Source organism: Colletotrichum abscissum (assembly GCF_030869225.1).
Source record: "Colletotrichum abscissum strain IMI 504890 chromosome Unknown Scaffold_12.1, whole genome shotgun sequence".
Classification (NCBI taxonomy): Eukaryota; Fungi; Ascomycota; class Sordariomycetes; order Glomerellales; family Glomerellaceae; genus Colletotrichum; species Colletotrichum abscissum.
Genome location: NW_026850010.1, coordinates 1,004,480 through 1,019,837, shown reverse-complemented (window position 1 = coordinate 1,019,837; position 15,358 = coordinate 1,004,480). Strand labels below are relative to the sequence as shown.

The following is a 15,358-nucleotide window of genomic DNA, read 5'->3' as shown; positions in this document are numbered from 1 at the left end:
TGTGACTTCAAAGCCCAATAGAATGCGCGTCCTCTTGACATCGGAGATACGACAAATTGACGTCATTCACAGTATTCAGGAGCACAATTCTCCATTCTTAGAACAAGAAACACCCGTTGAAGTATAGGTGACAAAATTCCCATCCAGAGTGACCGGGTTGAGATGAACGCAGTTCCATTGGCCGCCTCGGCATTGTCTCTGGCCATTGGCGTTGCTGTACTTGCTGCAGGCGCTGTTGACTTGGGATGGGCAGGCACTGCGTGGATTCTGTTTGTTGGCATACGTTAGCGACAGAACTGACATCGATTGTGTGGATTCGAAGAGAAAGTAGCAGATCGTGCGGCTGGGAGAGGCGTACGTGAGCAGCAGCTGGCTCTGGAATTGGGCTCGCCATCGTGCTGGCAGCAAGGGCGAGAAGGGAAACGAAGGTAGTGGTGTTTTTCATTTTGGAGAAGTGACTGTAAGTCTTCTCGAAGCGATGTAGGATATGTGTTCGTATCAGGGCTTTCGAACCTCGTAATGTATTTTATAGACGAGGCTTTTAATCGCAGCTTATCTAGGCTGTCTTCTGCTTAGGGTCGTCCCCTAGGGAAGCTATCATACTCTCGTATTTTCGAGCCCCCCGGGTCCTTGTCGCCATCCGAAGCAAGTTCAGTGTGGTACGCTTTCGAAATTCCGAATCCCTTCCACCAATCGGTTCTGGCATCGGGACTTGGATTCCGAGAAGAGGTGGGTTTTGCGAGCTCCATCGCCAGTGTCCTATACTTCTTTCAGGGTAGATCAAGCAGTTTAATCCCTCATTTATGAGAAAGTCAGTCTTTTACCATGAACTTATGTAACTCCATTGAGGGCTGCTTATCCGAGCGGGTCAATCTGATTACCTGGTCACTACAGCTTCCGCCTTCCTTGATTCATGAGCAGAGCCACGTTAAGTGTGACGAATACATGTAAGAGATTTACACACCCACTTATATTGCAGTTATGAGAAAAACACTGGCTACTTTGAGTCTTATGATTATATTAGGTAGCTGGAATACCCAGGTTATGTGTTGTCGTTGGTGTTACCAGACAGGTGATAGGCTTCACTTGTACCAGGAATCAAAACATGGCGATGCCTATATTCTCGATGACAAATGGCTACTCCTATGTCCACCTGGTCCATCCGTACTGAGTATCATCTTGCAGCCTTGAGTCTCTCGACTTGCGTGGTCAGGTCTCCAAATGCACTCAGGCGAAGGCTTTCCTGTCGTTGCTAAGATTGCAGCGCGTCTCCACTCATCGCGAGCCGCCTCAAGTATCGCCGGGCAAGTATGAAGCGGGCTTTTTGAGAGATGGGGTTAGGTCCATGTGTCTTCAACACGAGGTACAGAAACTGCTCACATAGATTTGATTGCGTCCAGACTTGACTGTGGAGTTTGTCTCTACGCCCCTTGGCTAGAGACTGGGTCGATACTATCCGCACCTTCGAGGGGCCTGTCAGAGCCGTCTCCTCTCGTCTTCGGGCGGCCGGAGCGAGCTCCGTCTTCGACATGAGCAATTAGCACCGGTTGACCTGGTCCCCATCCTCGGGCCAGAGCTTTGTTGTGGATCGCGTTGAAAGTCCGCCGGGGCATACCATACTTCTCGCAAATCTCTTTGGTTATCATTCCACCCCAGTCCCACAGTGTCAGAACACCGGCTCGAATAAGTCGACCCACCCCCTTTTGGCCACCCCCCCATTTTGGCCACCCCCCCCTTTTGGCCACCCTATCAAAACATAGTATTAAAACATCGCCACTAACTATACTTAATTAATTAACTATCTTCTACTACTATAATAATATAATTATTATTCTCCCTAAGTAATTCGACCCTTACGAATTAATTAGGACTAACTAAATAGTTATTAAAGTCCTCCTAAACTTTTTATATATTTTAAATATTTATAAACTTAGTATTTAGGTTTATTAATATATTTTTTTTATAACTTTAATTAGTTAACTTTAGCTTTTAAAACTTAAATATAATACTAAAATAGTACTAAATAGTAAGCTTACTTACTAAATATCTTTTTTATTTTTTTTAAATAGTAGTCGTTAAGTATTATAGTTTAGACTAAGCTCTATAAATAATTTTAACTAATTATAAAGCTTACTAGCCTTTTTAAGTATTAATTAGTTAATAATAAACGCTACTAATACTTAATTAATAGCTTTTTTAGTATTATTAGTTACTTACTTAGTATTTATAGTTTTTTTAATTAGTATAACTAGATTAAGTAAAACTATTAAATTAGTAAGTAATTTAGCTATATTAGGGGGATATAGTCTAGTTACTTTTTACTTACTTTATATATTTAATAATATTAAACTAACTAAACAAGCTTTTTAATAATAACTTAAAAAGTACCGCTTTTTAATAATAATAAAATTATTTACTATATCCTTTTTATTAAGCTCTTTTTTATATTTAGACTTAATAAGTTTAAAAATAATTATATTTAATAGTTAGAGAATATAGGAAGTATATAATAATAAAAATAATAAGTAAACGTTATTTTTATAATATTTTTATATAAATTCTATTATTATATAACTCTTATAACTATTTAAAACTAATAATTAAAGCTTATTAAGTATACTAAGCTCCTTAAGGGGGGGGGTCTTAGTTTATAATAAAAATACTATTTTTAATTACTTAAGGGTAGTCTTATTAATTATTTAGCTATTATTTATTATTATAAACTCATAACTAATATAAGGGTTAAGTTTAAATAAAAGTTATTCTTATTATACTAACTTTCCTTTATATATAACTAATAGTTTAATAGTTCGATTATTAATAAAGATATATTTAATTATAAGTACTTAAGTATATAAACTGAGCTCTTTTTTTTATATTATTATAATCTCTACCTTATTTAAAACTAAGTTATTAAATCCCTTACTCTTTAAGATATAAATCTTATTTATATTATATTTATTAATCTATTTAATATTACTAATTTCTAATATATTAAATAATTTAAACTATAATTTAATTATATTAGTAATAGCCTTATTTAAATACTTTAAATTAATAATATAACTTCTTTAAGATCCGTGGTTGTGAACTTTGCAGGAGGGAAAGATAAAAAGGAGGAAGGAAATTCAAAAAAAACAATAGTCTACCGAGACAGTGTGAGTATCCACTGATACTGTGTATTAATACCGTGTAAACGACATCGAGAATCGCCCGAGCAGCTAGTAAAGGCAGAATACTAAAACAAATAACTTCTCTAAACCTTAATTAATAAGTTTTTTTTAAAAAAAGCGTTTATTTATTTCTTTTTAAAAAAATTTATATCCCCTTAAGATTTTAAAACTTATTTAGTAAATTCTCTAAGCTATTTATAAGTTAATATAATACTTTAATTATATTAAATACGAACTTATTAAACTAGCTAATCTTCTTATTATAAAAATTTTTTTTAGAGGTTTATAAATACTATTATTTTTATTTAAGAGCCTTTTTTATAATTATAAAAAGTTAATTTTAAAACTCCGAACTTAATTAAGGCCTAATTAATTAAAAAACCTTTTTTAATAGTTTTAAGAGCCTAAATAATTTTATTTTTAGTATACGAGACTATTATATATTAATAAATAAGTATATAAAAAAGAATTATATTTAGACGATTTTTATAATTATTATAGTAATTTAAAAATCGTGGGTAGGGTTTTAATATAGTAGCTGGGATGGAGAAATGGGGTGGCCAAAAGGGGGGGGTGGCCAAAAGGGGGTGGGTCGACTTACCATAATCCCACTGTTTGTCCTTGGTAGATGGCATCGTCAGAGCTCTGGCCGACTGTGGCTGAGAATGGTAAGTATTCATACCTAAGCTAGGACCAAGGAGAGAAAGGAAATTTCGAGTGAGAAATTATATCAGAACTCCTGATTGGCAGATTTCCACTGGCCAATGCACGGCCTCCTGACAGTGTAGCTCCCCATTGTGTCCGGAGCACAAGACAGGCAACGGTAGCAAGGCCCTTTTGAGTGGGTGCAAAGTTCAGGCCATGGCCGATTCCGGACACGCCTGTTCAAAGCTGCCGCCTACCACAACTGGGTCCGAAGACCAAGACGGACCCTGCCAAACAAAATTGCAACCGCATGAGAAAGAATATTTCGAGGCTTGCGGACCGGAAGGGTAGCACTGCATCCATGATGATTAATCCGGCAAACCGATGGATACACGACTTTATTATCGACAAAGACGGTTTCTCCCTAGCTGAAGATGACTTTCCGATGTCTTTGCAAGGCTCATCCTCAGACATTGGCTTTTCGTGAGACCAATGCTAATGATTGTGTGATGATGGAAAACGGAGTTGGCCAGAGGAGCCCGCTTAGCGAGCTCATTGCCTCACAGAGGTTTACCTTCATCTGAGCTCACCTCACTCATTCACCTTCTCTTGGGTCCCTGGGCCGAGGCCTCGGGCGTGGGTAGAGCGAAGAAGTCTGTCGCTGAACCAAGCCTCTGTTCCTTCGGGACCGAGGAATTTCAAAAAGAACTAATTAGCATTAGAACCGCCGTCCGTGCAATGATCCATAACTGGAGACGAGAACGAGAACCAGTAACCGATACTCACTTGGTCTACTGATCATCAAGGTTGTCTTTAAACTTAGGTTTCAACCGACCTGGTCAATGAGCAACGTCAGGTACCTTTGTTCTACGGTGGATCGAGACGGTCGACCCGTAGTCTCTCGGCACCCACGGGTGGGGTTTCTTGTCATCGAGGACTGAACGGCCCGGGCTATTGGCTCGGAGTACCTCATGTTGCGACCATGTCCGGCGGCACGGTGCCGTGGCTCGTCTGCGTGATAACGTGGATGATTCAAGCGCACGCTGATCACCTAGGTGGAAGATGTATGTAGCCTCGTCTGTACGATTTCTTTCGCCTAAAGATGCGCATTGCCACAAAACTTGTTTCTCTTAAGGCTCATACGGCCTTTCATGAAAACCCAGAGCTTGATTTTTCCCTGTTCCTGGCTCCCAGCAAAATTGCTACCACGCCTGCGTGGCCATGAGTTTCTGCCAACAGAAGGTGAGTTCTTCCACGGGAGTCCATTGACTCACGCAAACTACGATACTTCCAATGCCACGATTGGCTGCTAGATGAATGGGTGTTCGCCCGTCCTTGTCTTTCGCTTCAATAGACGCTACTTCTGAAATTAACAGTCTTACGACCGCCTCGCGGTCCCACTGAGCTGCCAAATGGAGAGGCGTTTGACCATTGTGATCGGTAGTATCAATAGATGCATGCATTTCAATCAGTAATCTTACCGTAGCCAAGTGGCCGCTTCCAGCAGCTAAGTGAATAGGCGTTAGTCTGCTGTAGTCCTCAACATTGACAAGCGCCCCTTTCTTAATGAGAAATCTTATGACACCCTCGTGTCCCTTGTAAGCTGCCAAATGCAAGGGTGTGTCGCCCATTGATGTCCGTTTTCTGTTGACAGGTAGCCCAAGCTCAACAAGAAGCCTAGCAATGCCTTCAAATCCTCCTTCGGCCGCTGCGTGCAGGAATTCCTGGCTCTTTTTGTCGGTGTGCCGGATATCCACCCCTTCTTCTATCAGCATCTTGACTACCCCCTCGTGCCCATTTGTGACATCAAATAGCAATGGATCCCGAGCCTGGGCATCTTGATAGTTGATCTCTGAGCCTCTTTCAAAGAGGATACGGGACATGGCTCCGTGTCCATGTCCAGATTCTGCAGCATATGACAACGCTGTGGCTTCCCAACGGTCACCAGCGGTCTCAAGATGCGATCCCCAGCCTAAAAGCACTCGGATCAAATATTCTTGCCCGTTTCTGGTGGCTAATGATAGAGGCGAGTCTCCCCAAGGATCCCCCATGTTGACTAACATTTCATTCGTTGCATCATGAAGCCTGATCGCATGCCTATGAGGCGGTCCCAACGTGACCACTTGGCCGGAGACGGCGATCTTGCCATCCTCTTGGATCGCGACATGTACATTTGTAGCCGAGTCAAGGTCGGCCTGATTCCGAGAGTTTTTCTGCGCATAATAGAAGTAATCAGAGATTACTAGCAATATGGCGAGAGTAATGTGATTGTTGATGATTGCCCAATGGAGCGGACTTGTTACTATTCCTCACTGTCGACCACAATGCCACTTCATACAACTACCAGCTGGAAATAGCTGTTTGTGGGAAATATGACTTGCAACCTGCCCCAAAAGGCTTTTAGCTGCGGGGAGATGTGCATTTGACAACGCAGCAAAGAGCGGAAATCCGTATTCCTCTCCTCTTTGATGAACTTGCGGATTTTGCCGCATATGTGTTTTGATCAGCGCAGTAAAGCCTCTTTCCGCAAGGACGTATACAAATGAAACGGTTGATGTGTAATGACCAATAAGGAGTTTGACAGCGTTGGCAATATTTGCTTAGTCTTGGAGGCGGAAGTATATCAAAAGGTTTTCGTGCGTGAGATCTCTGGCTGCAGCATTTACATGATACGACACATACACAATTGAGTATTCAGAAACAGGAAACATTTTCGTTAGTCTTTTTTCGATGCTCCTCCCAATATGAAGACTCCGAATGTGTCGTCGGTAGGGTTTCCACAAAACTCGATTTTATGCCGGCCATCATGTTAGAATAGCAAAGCCGCTTCAATTGTTCATAGCCCAGGCTCTGGAGATTCGCTTCAAGGCCAGGCCAAAACTCCTGATAGCCGCGGTCTTTGACAAGGAACATGAAGTCTCTCACAGACTCGTGAATGAATTGGACGGTCCCAAACCTGAACACTGCGGTCTCAGTTAGGCCATTTGAAGAGCTGATGACTTAGCGGTCCATACATTCGCTGGTAACGTTTGTTTCGTGGCCGGCCAGAACTCCTTGGTACTTGGTCAGTCTGGAAAACATCGCAAAGTAGAACTTCGGTCAGGTGGGGGGCGTTTCGCGAATAGAATTCACTGAGTACAACGCAGAAGCTCATCCACATTGTCGTTATCCCGTATCAATATGTCTCCGAAAAGCTCGCTCAGTTGAGCAGATATTCCGCGTAATCTTGATTCAACGGCAAACATACGACCCCGGACGATTTCTCTTGGTGTTAAATATGCAGCAGAATTTGTCAAATATTGTCCCACACGCCACAGCCCATCGCCTACGGCATGAGCACTAAGCTCCAAGTTCTCTGCCTATTACCCTATCCACTCTATCGTCATTCGGCGGCAATGCGAGCTGTGGAAGAGTGTGAACATTTAGAAGTAAACCTTCCGCCTCAAAGGCAGCTCGCACTATCGCCGTGCCTGGTGTGCTTGTAATTAGCACTTTGACGTTGGCTCTCAAGCTTTGATCGACAGTAAGGCTCAGCAGGTTTTGAAACGCTTCCAGAGCCTCCGATTGCAGCTCTTCTCGCTCATACAGAGAAGCACCGTCAACGATACAGAAAAAGGTCGTTGTATGAGGCAATTGCCTCACAAGCCAATTCAGCATCCTGCTCATAGTCTCGATCCCAGCTTCTTGCAAATCATTCGGATCAACATCACGGTACAACGCCCGCATATCAAAAGTATGCTGTCTCAAAACCTGATCGATGATGCTGGCCAACATAGCACGCCCACCAACTCTGTTAGCTGCCTTGGAATTGTCGATGTGCTGCCCGCAAAACCAAAGAGCTGATATAAATTGCTCCTTGCACCGGAGTGATTGTACCACCGTGCTGCAGAATACCGAAAGGGGAGTGACGCCGGCAATAGTTTTGGGTAGACGGAAGTCCCATTGAATGAGAAGCTTGGTTGAGTGCGGTGACACCATCCAGTCTCGGAAGAATAGCGTGTTAACAATCTGCTCGGCCAAGACACGTTGTCTTGGAGGAAACTGATTTTTCTTGTTGGTTACGAAATTCATGTCGATCAGATCAATATCAGAGACATCTAAGAGCTGTCGCAAAGCACCTTGACTGATATACCAATCCATGGCAGGCGCCTGGGTATAGGGGGGTAGAAAGGCCATCTGCTGAGATGGCGAGGCGGCTCGTAACATCCCATTTTCCACTCTCAGATGAGCATTTGCTTGGAGAGCAGCTTCGAGTTTGCCTGGGAAAAGTCTTCATCGTCACCAACTGTCCCATCAAGAAAGAAGAACAGAAGAACTCAACTCACGCTCATATTCACGACTTTGTTGTTGGAAGCGCTCCTCTTGTCGCTCAGCATACTCAAGCATCAAAGCCTCCATCTTGTTGAAGCCGGAGTTCATGGCCTGTGACAATCCTTCCTGGAACTTCCTTGTCTCTCGAGAGTCTTCGGAGGTAGGCCCAAGCCTTTAGTCTCGGTGTAAGAATGGGAGTAGTAGACTAGACCTACATAGGTGAAATTCATGAATGTGAGACTTCGCAGCTTCCTCCATGAGGGCTTTACTCTTCTCTTTGATTGATTCAAGACTCTGCCTGAGGTCGCTTTCGTAACCACCAACTTTCAAGAAAGCTTTCCCACCCCTGCTGACTTTGTCGTGTTGAGCGTCAGTCCACGTCTCAAGTTCTCATTTACGGATCAGTACAAAAGACTTACATTCATTGCTAATGAAGAAGCCAATGGCATATTCAATGGCTCCGAGAGTCGTAGCGGTGAGGTCCACAGAAGCGTTCTCTATGTTCAAGTCCCCTTGAAATGTCCCAAGAAAAAGCTCAACGTCGGAAAAAATGGGAACGAGGCCCTCGAAGCCTTCCAGGACCTGCTTCCGCACACTTGCAGCGGTCTTGACAGCCTGATAGCATGTTAGCTGAATGAAAGCTTCAATGCTTTGGACTGAATTCAATGTAGGCCTTTCTCACATCCAAAAGAACCTCTAATGCGCCCAAAATTGGTGTGGCATAAGGGTCGTTGGGGGTGGCTTTCGAGACGATCTTGACTATCCCTTCCACCGAAGTTATGTTATCAGCACCCTTACGCCGTACCTTCCGCAGCCATCCTAGAGGTCCCCCTTCCCTCTGGTACTTGTTCCGTGCTTCATCGAGGGTGCTGTAGACAGTGTCCCAGTCGTGCTTGTTTCTAATATCGAAAATCGTGGAAGCACGGTCTTTGGGCGGAGGCGTTGACCTGAGTTGATGCATGGCTTTAGGGAAGATGCCGTTCCAGAAGTTCATGGCGGAAACTTTTGTCCATTCTGGCCTTGGAGGGATGGCGTTGTCATTTACCAAGGCATTCGAAGCTACGGATGCCACGGCCTGGCTATCAGCCAATGTCTGGGCAACAGGCCCGTCCTTCCGGGCATGATATCCAGGCTTTGAATCGAAGTTAACTTGAGAGTTTGCAAATGCCGGGTGATGCTTTGGAAGATGGTTCTCAACGAAGTAACTTGTAGCAAGTTGGTAGTCTCGTCTGGATGTATAAGGCTCTGAATCAGGCATAGATAATGGCAACGAAGGCACTTCTGATGTTAGACTAACAAGACTTGAGAGAAGGCATGATGGTTTATGTTCTCTAGGAATTCGACCATAGCCTCTTCTAGTGCTTCAGACTTGCTTACCTGACGCAAGCGGCTTGATTGAGGAGTTGTGTAGGTCTTTTGCTATCATAGATTACCCGTACCCGTTTCCAGGCACTCTCATGCGGCTGAGAGCTTGATTACAAGAAGAGAACGCTGTGACTATTCTTAGCAAGTCACTGTGACACATTCGAGTTCACAGATTTAAGAAGAGACAAGAAAGAGCAGATGAATCGGCGTCTCGGTCTTCGGCGATGCGCTGACTCTTCAAAGCTATTGTCACTACAATCAAGGCACTTTGTATTTCTATCCTGCGATCGCCGACTGTTCACTCTTCGGGCGCAGTAGCGGCAGGTTGTGATGGCACCCACACATGTCACAAATCAGGTATTTTACGTTGTTTCCGTTGCCTCGGCTTATTGTCAGTCAGGCTTTTTGGGCATCACGGCATGGCTCATGTAGTCATACGAGCGTCTAGACACTTGGTGGTGGTCACACAGGAGCCCGATTCGCCAGCTCAAAGTGCATTTTGAGTGCAAAAATGAAACAAACAAGGCTCAGTCAGGCGCGAATTGCTCCTGCTCGGTAAGGAGGCTTGCATCCAGACTTACCTGCTTCTTGCAGTGTGGGCCCAAGAGCATGCGGGGTTACTTCAATATCTGGAAGGACCTCTACCTACATGCATAGGTGCAACAAAATGGACAGAGCACATGACCATATTTAGAGATAATGAGGTCTAGACCCGGGTCGTTTCGGGTCGCATTTTCGCCAAGAAGCGCCATGTTTGACAGGGAAACAAGAAATGACTGGTTAGCCCGAGGAGAACATGATCCATCAAGCACTCATGCACTTTAATCACAAGTTGGCACCTCATCACTACGGCCTCTTTGGACAAATCCCCGCTAAAAGAAGTGCCTTGTCTCATTATTGCATGACATGGCGAAGACCAATATTTGATGCATGATCTACCGGAAGGACACTACGGCGGTGCCTATGCTACATCTGCGGGTAGGGGGGACTCCTGAGGATCATGATTGTACCCAATCATCGGAGAAACCAGGCAGTCCCTTTCCTGCAACAGCCAAAATGAGGCTGCTGATTTGCCTTATCTATTGATTCAAAATGAGACCTGACACACAAGCTCGCGTCTAGACACAGCCTCACTCTGACTCCTAGGGTCTATCGGAGACTGGCCAAAGCCGGTTGCCATATCTGCGTATGCGATGCAAGTACTTACTTTTGCTTGCACACTGGCTGGAGACTCGGATGCAGGACTGCATTGAGACTTACGCCTCTCTGACTGCATATGATGTAGGAGCGAACGGAAGCGGATGGCTCCACTCCGCCAATTCATTCTCAACTGTTGCAGCTAACCCTGCCTACACCTGAAGCCAAAACCTCGATTTTCACGAACTACTCGCTAGCTAGCCGGCTACACTATGTTCACATATTCTTGGCTGATAGCTATATGACAACTTTTTACGCGCTCCAAATTCCCTCAAACCTCCACACACTTCCTACAGTTGGTGCGACAGGCAATCTTTGATGCTTACTACTACTTGTGAGACCGTCAAACATGGCCTCTACTATCACGAATTCAGAAAATATAGGGAAAAGAACAGCTGATATCACTATCAGCGATGTGCCGGATTCTACTCAGAACAACGCGGCGAACCACCAAAAAGATATCGCCAGGTTACCTGAACATTTTCTCGCAACTACCGATAATCTCGCCGGAAACGATGTTGCCGAGCTTGTTGAGGTCGTCCAAGGCCTTCAGAGGAAGGTTCTTGAACTCGAGACGAAAGCCAAACCTGACCCGGAAAAGTCCCAAGAAGAGGGCTTGCCGCCAGAGCTCAAAGCCGATCTAGAGCGGCATAGAAAGATGGAAGCATGCCTGTACAAGCACCGAAAGGAGTGGGAGGCCACAGAGGATCCGGGAGATTGGGGCATAGAAGATTCCAGGCCCCGTGGTTACATGCAAAGTAACAATTATCAGAGGAGATGGCGTATGGCATGGGCTTTTCATCGAACAAGGAGATTTGATCCTCCAGACCACTTTCACCCTTCTCACGAATGCTTGAGTGGTCAAGCTGATGTACCAGGCCAGGATATTGATGATTTCGACCGCACTATTGACTTTGGCAGCCGCCGAGACAGGCTTCGCAAGACCTTTGAGTGGGAAATGGACCGCCTGTACTTGGCAGAGGAACTAGAAAGGCGTAGACATGACGAAGTTCTCAAGCCAGGGGAGAAGGTTCAAAATGATTCCGACCCTCCTGAGGAAGATGATCACCAAGAAGAAGACACCCAGCCCATTTACGCCTTGGCCAAGCTTAATCGCCTACAATGGTTCTCTTTTAGTAAGCTCTCTGGCCTGGGAGAGAAAGATGCCTGTGTCATGGACATTCTAGTTGGAGAACCTGATATCGCTGAGGACCTGGGTGCTTATCGTCTTTGGTATGGCTACTCAGGCCACAGTGTCCCCAAGACGGACGCACCTCAAGAGTCTGATGCACTTGCGTCAACGTCACCTGGGGACTCGCCACTCCCTGAAAGAATTCGAATTCATTCAGCTGCGCTTTTCCAGATTCTCGGAACTTTACTGGGGAGAACCCTGCACACGCGAACCGAGTCGACTGTTATCATGATCAGGCCCTTCAAGGCGCTGACATTCTGCGAGCCGAGGTTGCGGGACTGGTGCACGGCATTGGAGAACAAGTTCGGTGTTGCATCCGGCTCAGGATCAGCAGCCACAGTTGCTGCTGGAAGTCTCATGAATGACGCACAGGAGAACGCAGACACTCCACTCCATTCTAGACCTGCCGGATCTCTTTCACCAAGACCTATTACGGGCGATCTGGAAATTACAACTGATGAGAAAAAAGATCAGACACCTTCTGAAAGCCGAGATCAGCATGAGCAGACAATTAAAGATGGCTTGGACAGGGAGACGAACGAGGTGCCAGAGTTGACAAAGTCAACAATAGCGATGGAGCATTTGAGATGCCTCCTGAGCTTCATAGACATGGATATCTTGGCCAGGCTGAAACATCTCAACACATCCGACCCTTGCAAGGTTTTCTTCTCTGACCTGTGGCACATCTTCCGACCCGGAACAGAGGTCATCAACAAGGATGGCAAGCAAGCATATCGGGTCATCAAAGTCACCAGCGCTAGACATAGCGTTGCTCGTGATTGGGGTAATTACTACAGCTTACCTGAGACTAAACGGAAGAAGAAGGCGGCATTCAGTGTAGTCTGCATACATATTGACTTCGATGGAAAGCATCTTGGACCTGTACGAAGTGTCTTCGACATGAAAAGATTCGACGGTGCGAGAGACATTACATCCTTGGATGTCTACCCTCTCCGTTTTCACCCCATCAGGCGGGTCGACTTCAGCAACTCGGAATGGAGCGGAACGATGTCTATTCCTCCACATCAGAGATGCCGAACAAAGCTTGTGAACCGAGGTAGTAAATTCCTTGAGGTTGCTTCGGTGAAGCACATGTATTATGCTGGGCCGACATTGGGGGTGCGGGATGAGGTCGAAAGTCAAGTGGTGATCGATTTCGAAACAGCATTTACAGTGGAAAACGGGGCGCAAAAACAATGGAAGCCACATTTGGAGACTCTCATTGGAGTATCGACAACCGAAGAGAACGAAGAGGACGAGGAAGACGAGAAAGATGAAAGCTGTCGCGCAGCATGCTGCCGGAGGGAGGCTGTGCACGATGACTCGTTTGTGGACGAGAAGCAGAGCTCTGAATATGTCGACAGCCTCCTTCCCAAGGCAGGCAGCCTCAATGAACAGCTCTCAGTTGCAGTTATCCCTCGACCGTTGGAGGAACTGTACAGCGACACTGGTGAAACCCTAATCTCGGACGATGACCTGTTGATCATGTCTCATCGTGTATTTGGTTTCGTTTTGCGAAACCGGAAATGGGGTACGTGTATACCAAACTCGACCTTGTGTCAATTGTTCTATTCTTTCGTACTGACATCTTGGTTCATCTAGCGCAGCTTGACCTTTCGTATCTGACCGACGTTCACCGGCCTGAGAAGTCGATTGCTTCGGAAGAAAACCCCGAAGTGTTGAGCAACGAAGAGAAGAAGGAACCAATCACCGCCTTTGATCGCCTTGTTCTCGAAAAGTGGCACCGTCCCATGATCGAATCACTCATTGCTCAACATTTTCGAGACAAAAAGTCAGCAACAGGCGAAAGAGAGGAGTTCGATATTGTCAAAGGCAAAGGTATTGAGGGCCTTTACGTGTTGTTTCAATAGCGAATGGGCTAACCTGTTCCACCTACTTTAGGCAAAGGTTTGATCATGCTTCTTCACGGGGCTCCTGGAGTGGGCAAAACATCCACAGCGGGTTCGTATATCGTATGTCTGCTTCTCATCGGTTTCTTGTGCTGATGAGAATCATCGAGCAGAAGGAGTAGCGGAACTTTTCAAAAAACCACTCTTCCAAATCACCTGCGGTAAGACTTGAGTCAACGGTTACACCAGCAATTTGATCACATGACCACTAACAATCTCGTTCGTGACCAGGTGACCTGGGGACAACTGCATCAGAGGTGGAGAAAGCTCTCGAGATGAACTTCGCCTTAGCCAATAGGTGGGATTGCATTCTTCTCCTAGACGAAGCCGACGTCTTTCTTGCCGAGAGAACAAAGGAAGACTTCAGACGAAATGGGCTTGTAGCAGGTTGGTTACCCCAATGTCGAAATTTGACACCGTCCTTCTAATCATATTGCTAAAGTCTTCCTACGCGTAATGGAATACTACGCCGGCATCCTCTTCCTAACTACTAACCGTGTTGGCGACTTTGATGAGGCTTTTACCTCTCGTATCCATGTCAGTCTCCTGTATCGAGAACTCAATAAGGAAAAGACCATCGAGGTATTTAGGATCAACCTGGATATGATTGAAGCACGTTTCAAAAGGAAAGGTCGAATAATCAATGTTGATAAGGCTGAGATTGAGAGATTTGCGAGCGAACACTTCACTGACTACTCGTCGGCACGTTGGAACGGCCGACAGATTCGCAACGCATGTCAGACGGCACTAGCGCTTGCTGAATACGATGCACATGATAAGAGCCACTCTGTCGCCCCGATACCTAGGACTGCGGTCGCGCTGGACGTAAGTCATTTCAAGATCGTCCGAGATGCCTATGTCGAGTTCACCGAGTATATGAACGACTTGTACAAGGTGGACTCAGCGCAACGAGCCATGGATAATCAGCTCCGAGCTGTCTGGGTCGATAAGGACAACAAGATTGTGCCTCCTACGTCGATGGGTGGAACGGTTAGAGATCAGAAAAAAGCGAATTTCTTGCGAGCCTCACAGAGTCAGTCTTTCGTCAATCATCCTCAACAGTCGCCTCCGCCACCGCCAGTACACCAGCAGCATTATTCGCAGCCACAGCAGCAACAACCCCAGTACTATCATTATCAAAATCTGAATATGCCCCAGCCAGTCTACTCGGAGACAAGCTACGGACAGCCTCAGTCACAAAGCTATTCCTCTGGGCAGGTTCTGGGCTATTCTGGAGTACCAGTTGCAAACCCTCCATTCCAAGGTTCCGGCGAAGAAGGCGGGGTTATGGCACCCACACAGCAAATACAACGCCCATCTCTGGCGACACCACCACACCAGCCACTTTCTCAGCAGAATGCGCAGCAAGTCATCAATAGAGGTGTCCAATCCATGTACGAGTCGCCTAGCCAGCAGCCGCCCAATCGTCCCTATTGACCTTGTAGGCTCACTTTTTTTTTTTTTTTTTTTTGGATTTGTGTTTTTCCTAGCCGCGTTTGAATAAAGCAGTAGTCTTTCTCACTTTACGACCTCTTGTGCTGTATCGGAGGAGTGTGCTTCTTTAT

The 15,358-nt window shown here is 45.5% G+C and overlaps 5 protein-coding genes across 5 annotated transcripts; 1 reads left to right on the top strand and 4 right to left on the bottom strand.

The window, feature by feature from the left end:
- Positions 1-75: 75 nt before the first annotated feature.
- CABS01_06069 (uncharacterized protein) lies at positions 76-394 on the bottom strand (the record flags this gene model as incomplete). The annotated part of the gene is made up of 2 exons (XM_060539436.1): positions 76-267; positions 359-394. The coding sequence occupies 2 exons, from the start codon at positions 392-394 to the stop codon at positions 76-78; spliced, it is 228 nt and encodes a 75-aa protein (XP_060404831.1).
- A 1,027-nt stretch (positions 395-1,421) lies between these two features.
- CABS01_06068 (uncharacterized protein) lies at positions 1,422-1,646 on the bottom strand (the record flags this gene model as incomplete). The annotated part of the gene is made up of 1 exon (XM_060539435.1): positions 1,422-1,646. The coding sequence occupies one exon, from the start codon at positions 1,644-1,646 to the stop codon at positions 1,422-1,424; it is 225 nt and encodes a 74-aa protein (XP_060404830.1).
- A 3,374-nt stretch (positions 1,647-5,020) lies between these two features.
- Positions 5,021-5,449, bottom strand: CABS01_06067 (uncharacterized protein; the record flags this gene model as incomplete). Its single annotated transcript, XM_060539434.1, has 1 exon — positions 5,021-5,449. One exon carries the CDS (start codon positions 5,447-5,449, stop codon positions 5,021-5,023), a length of 429 nt encoding a protein of 142 aa, XP_060404829.1.
- A 1,751-nt stretch (positions 5,450-7,200) lies between these two features.
- On the bottom strand, positions 7,201-9,123 carry CABS01_06066 (uncharacterized protein; the record flags this gene model as incomplete). Its single annotated transcript, XM_060539433.1, has 6 exons — positions 7,201-7,220; positions 7,604-7,915; positions 8,144-8,281; positions 8,345-8,482; positions 8,549-8,744; positions 8,812-9,123. The coding sequence occupies 6 exons, from the start codon at positions 9,121-9,123 to the stop codon at positions 7,201-7,203; spliced, it is 1,116 nt and encodes a 371-aa protein (XP_060404828.1).
- Positions 9,124-11,040: 1,917 nt separating this feature from the next.
- Positions 11,041-15,230, top strand: CABS01_06065 (uncharacterized protein; the record flags this gene model as incomplete). The annotated part of the gene is made up of 7 exons (XM_060539432.1): positions 11,041-12,235; positions 12,491-13,414; positions 13,486-13,722; positions 13,786-13,845; positions 13,907-13,954; positions 14,025-14,180; positions 14,236-15,230. 7 exons carry the CDS (start codon positions 11,041-11,043, stop codon positions 15,228-15,230), a joined length of 3,615 nt encoding a protein of 1,204 aa, XP_060404827.1.
- Between the last annotated feature and the right edge of the window lie 128 nt (positions 15,231-15,358).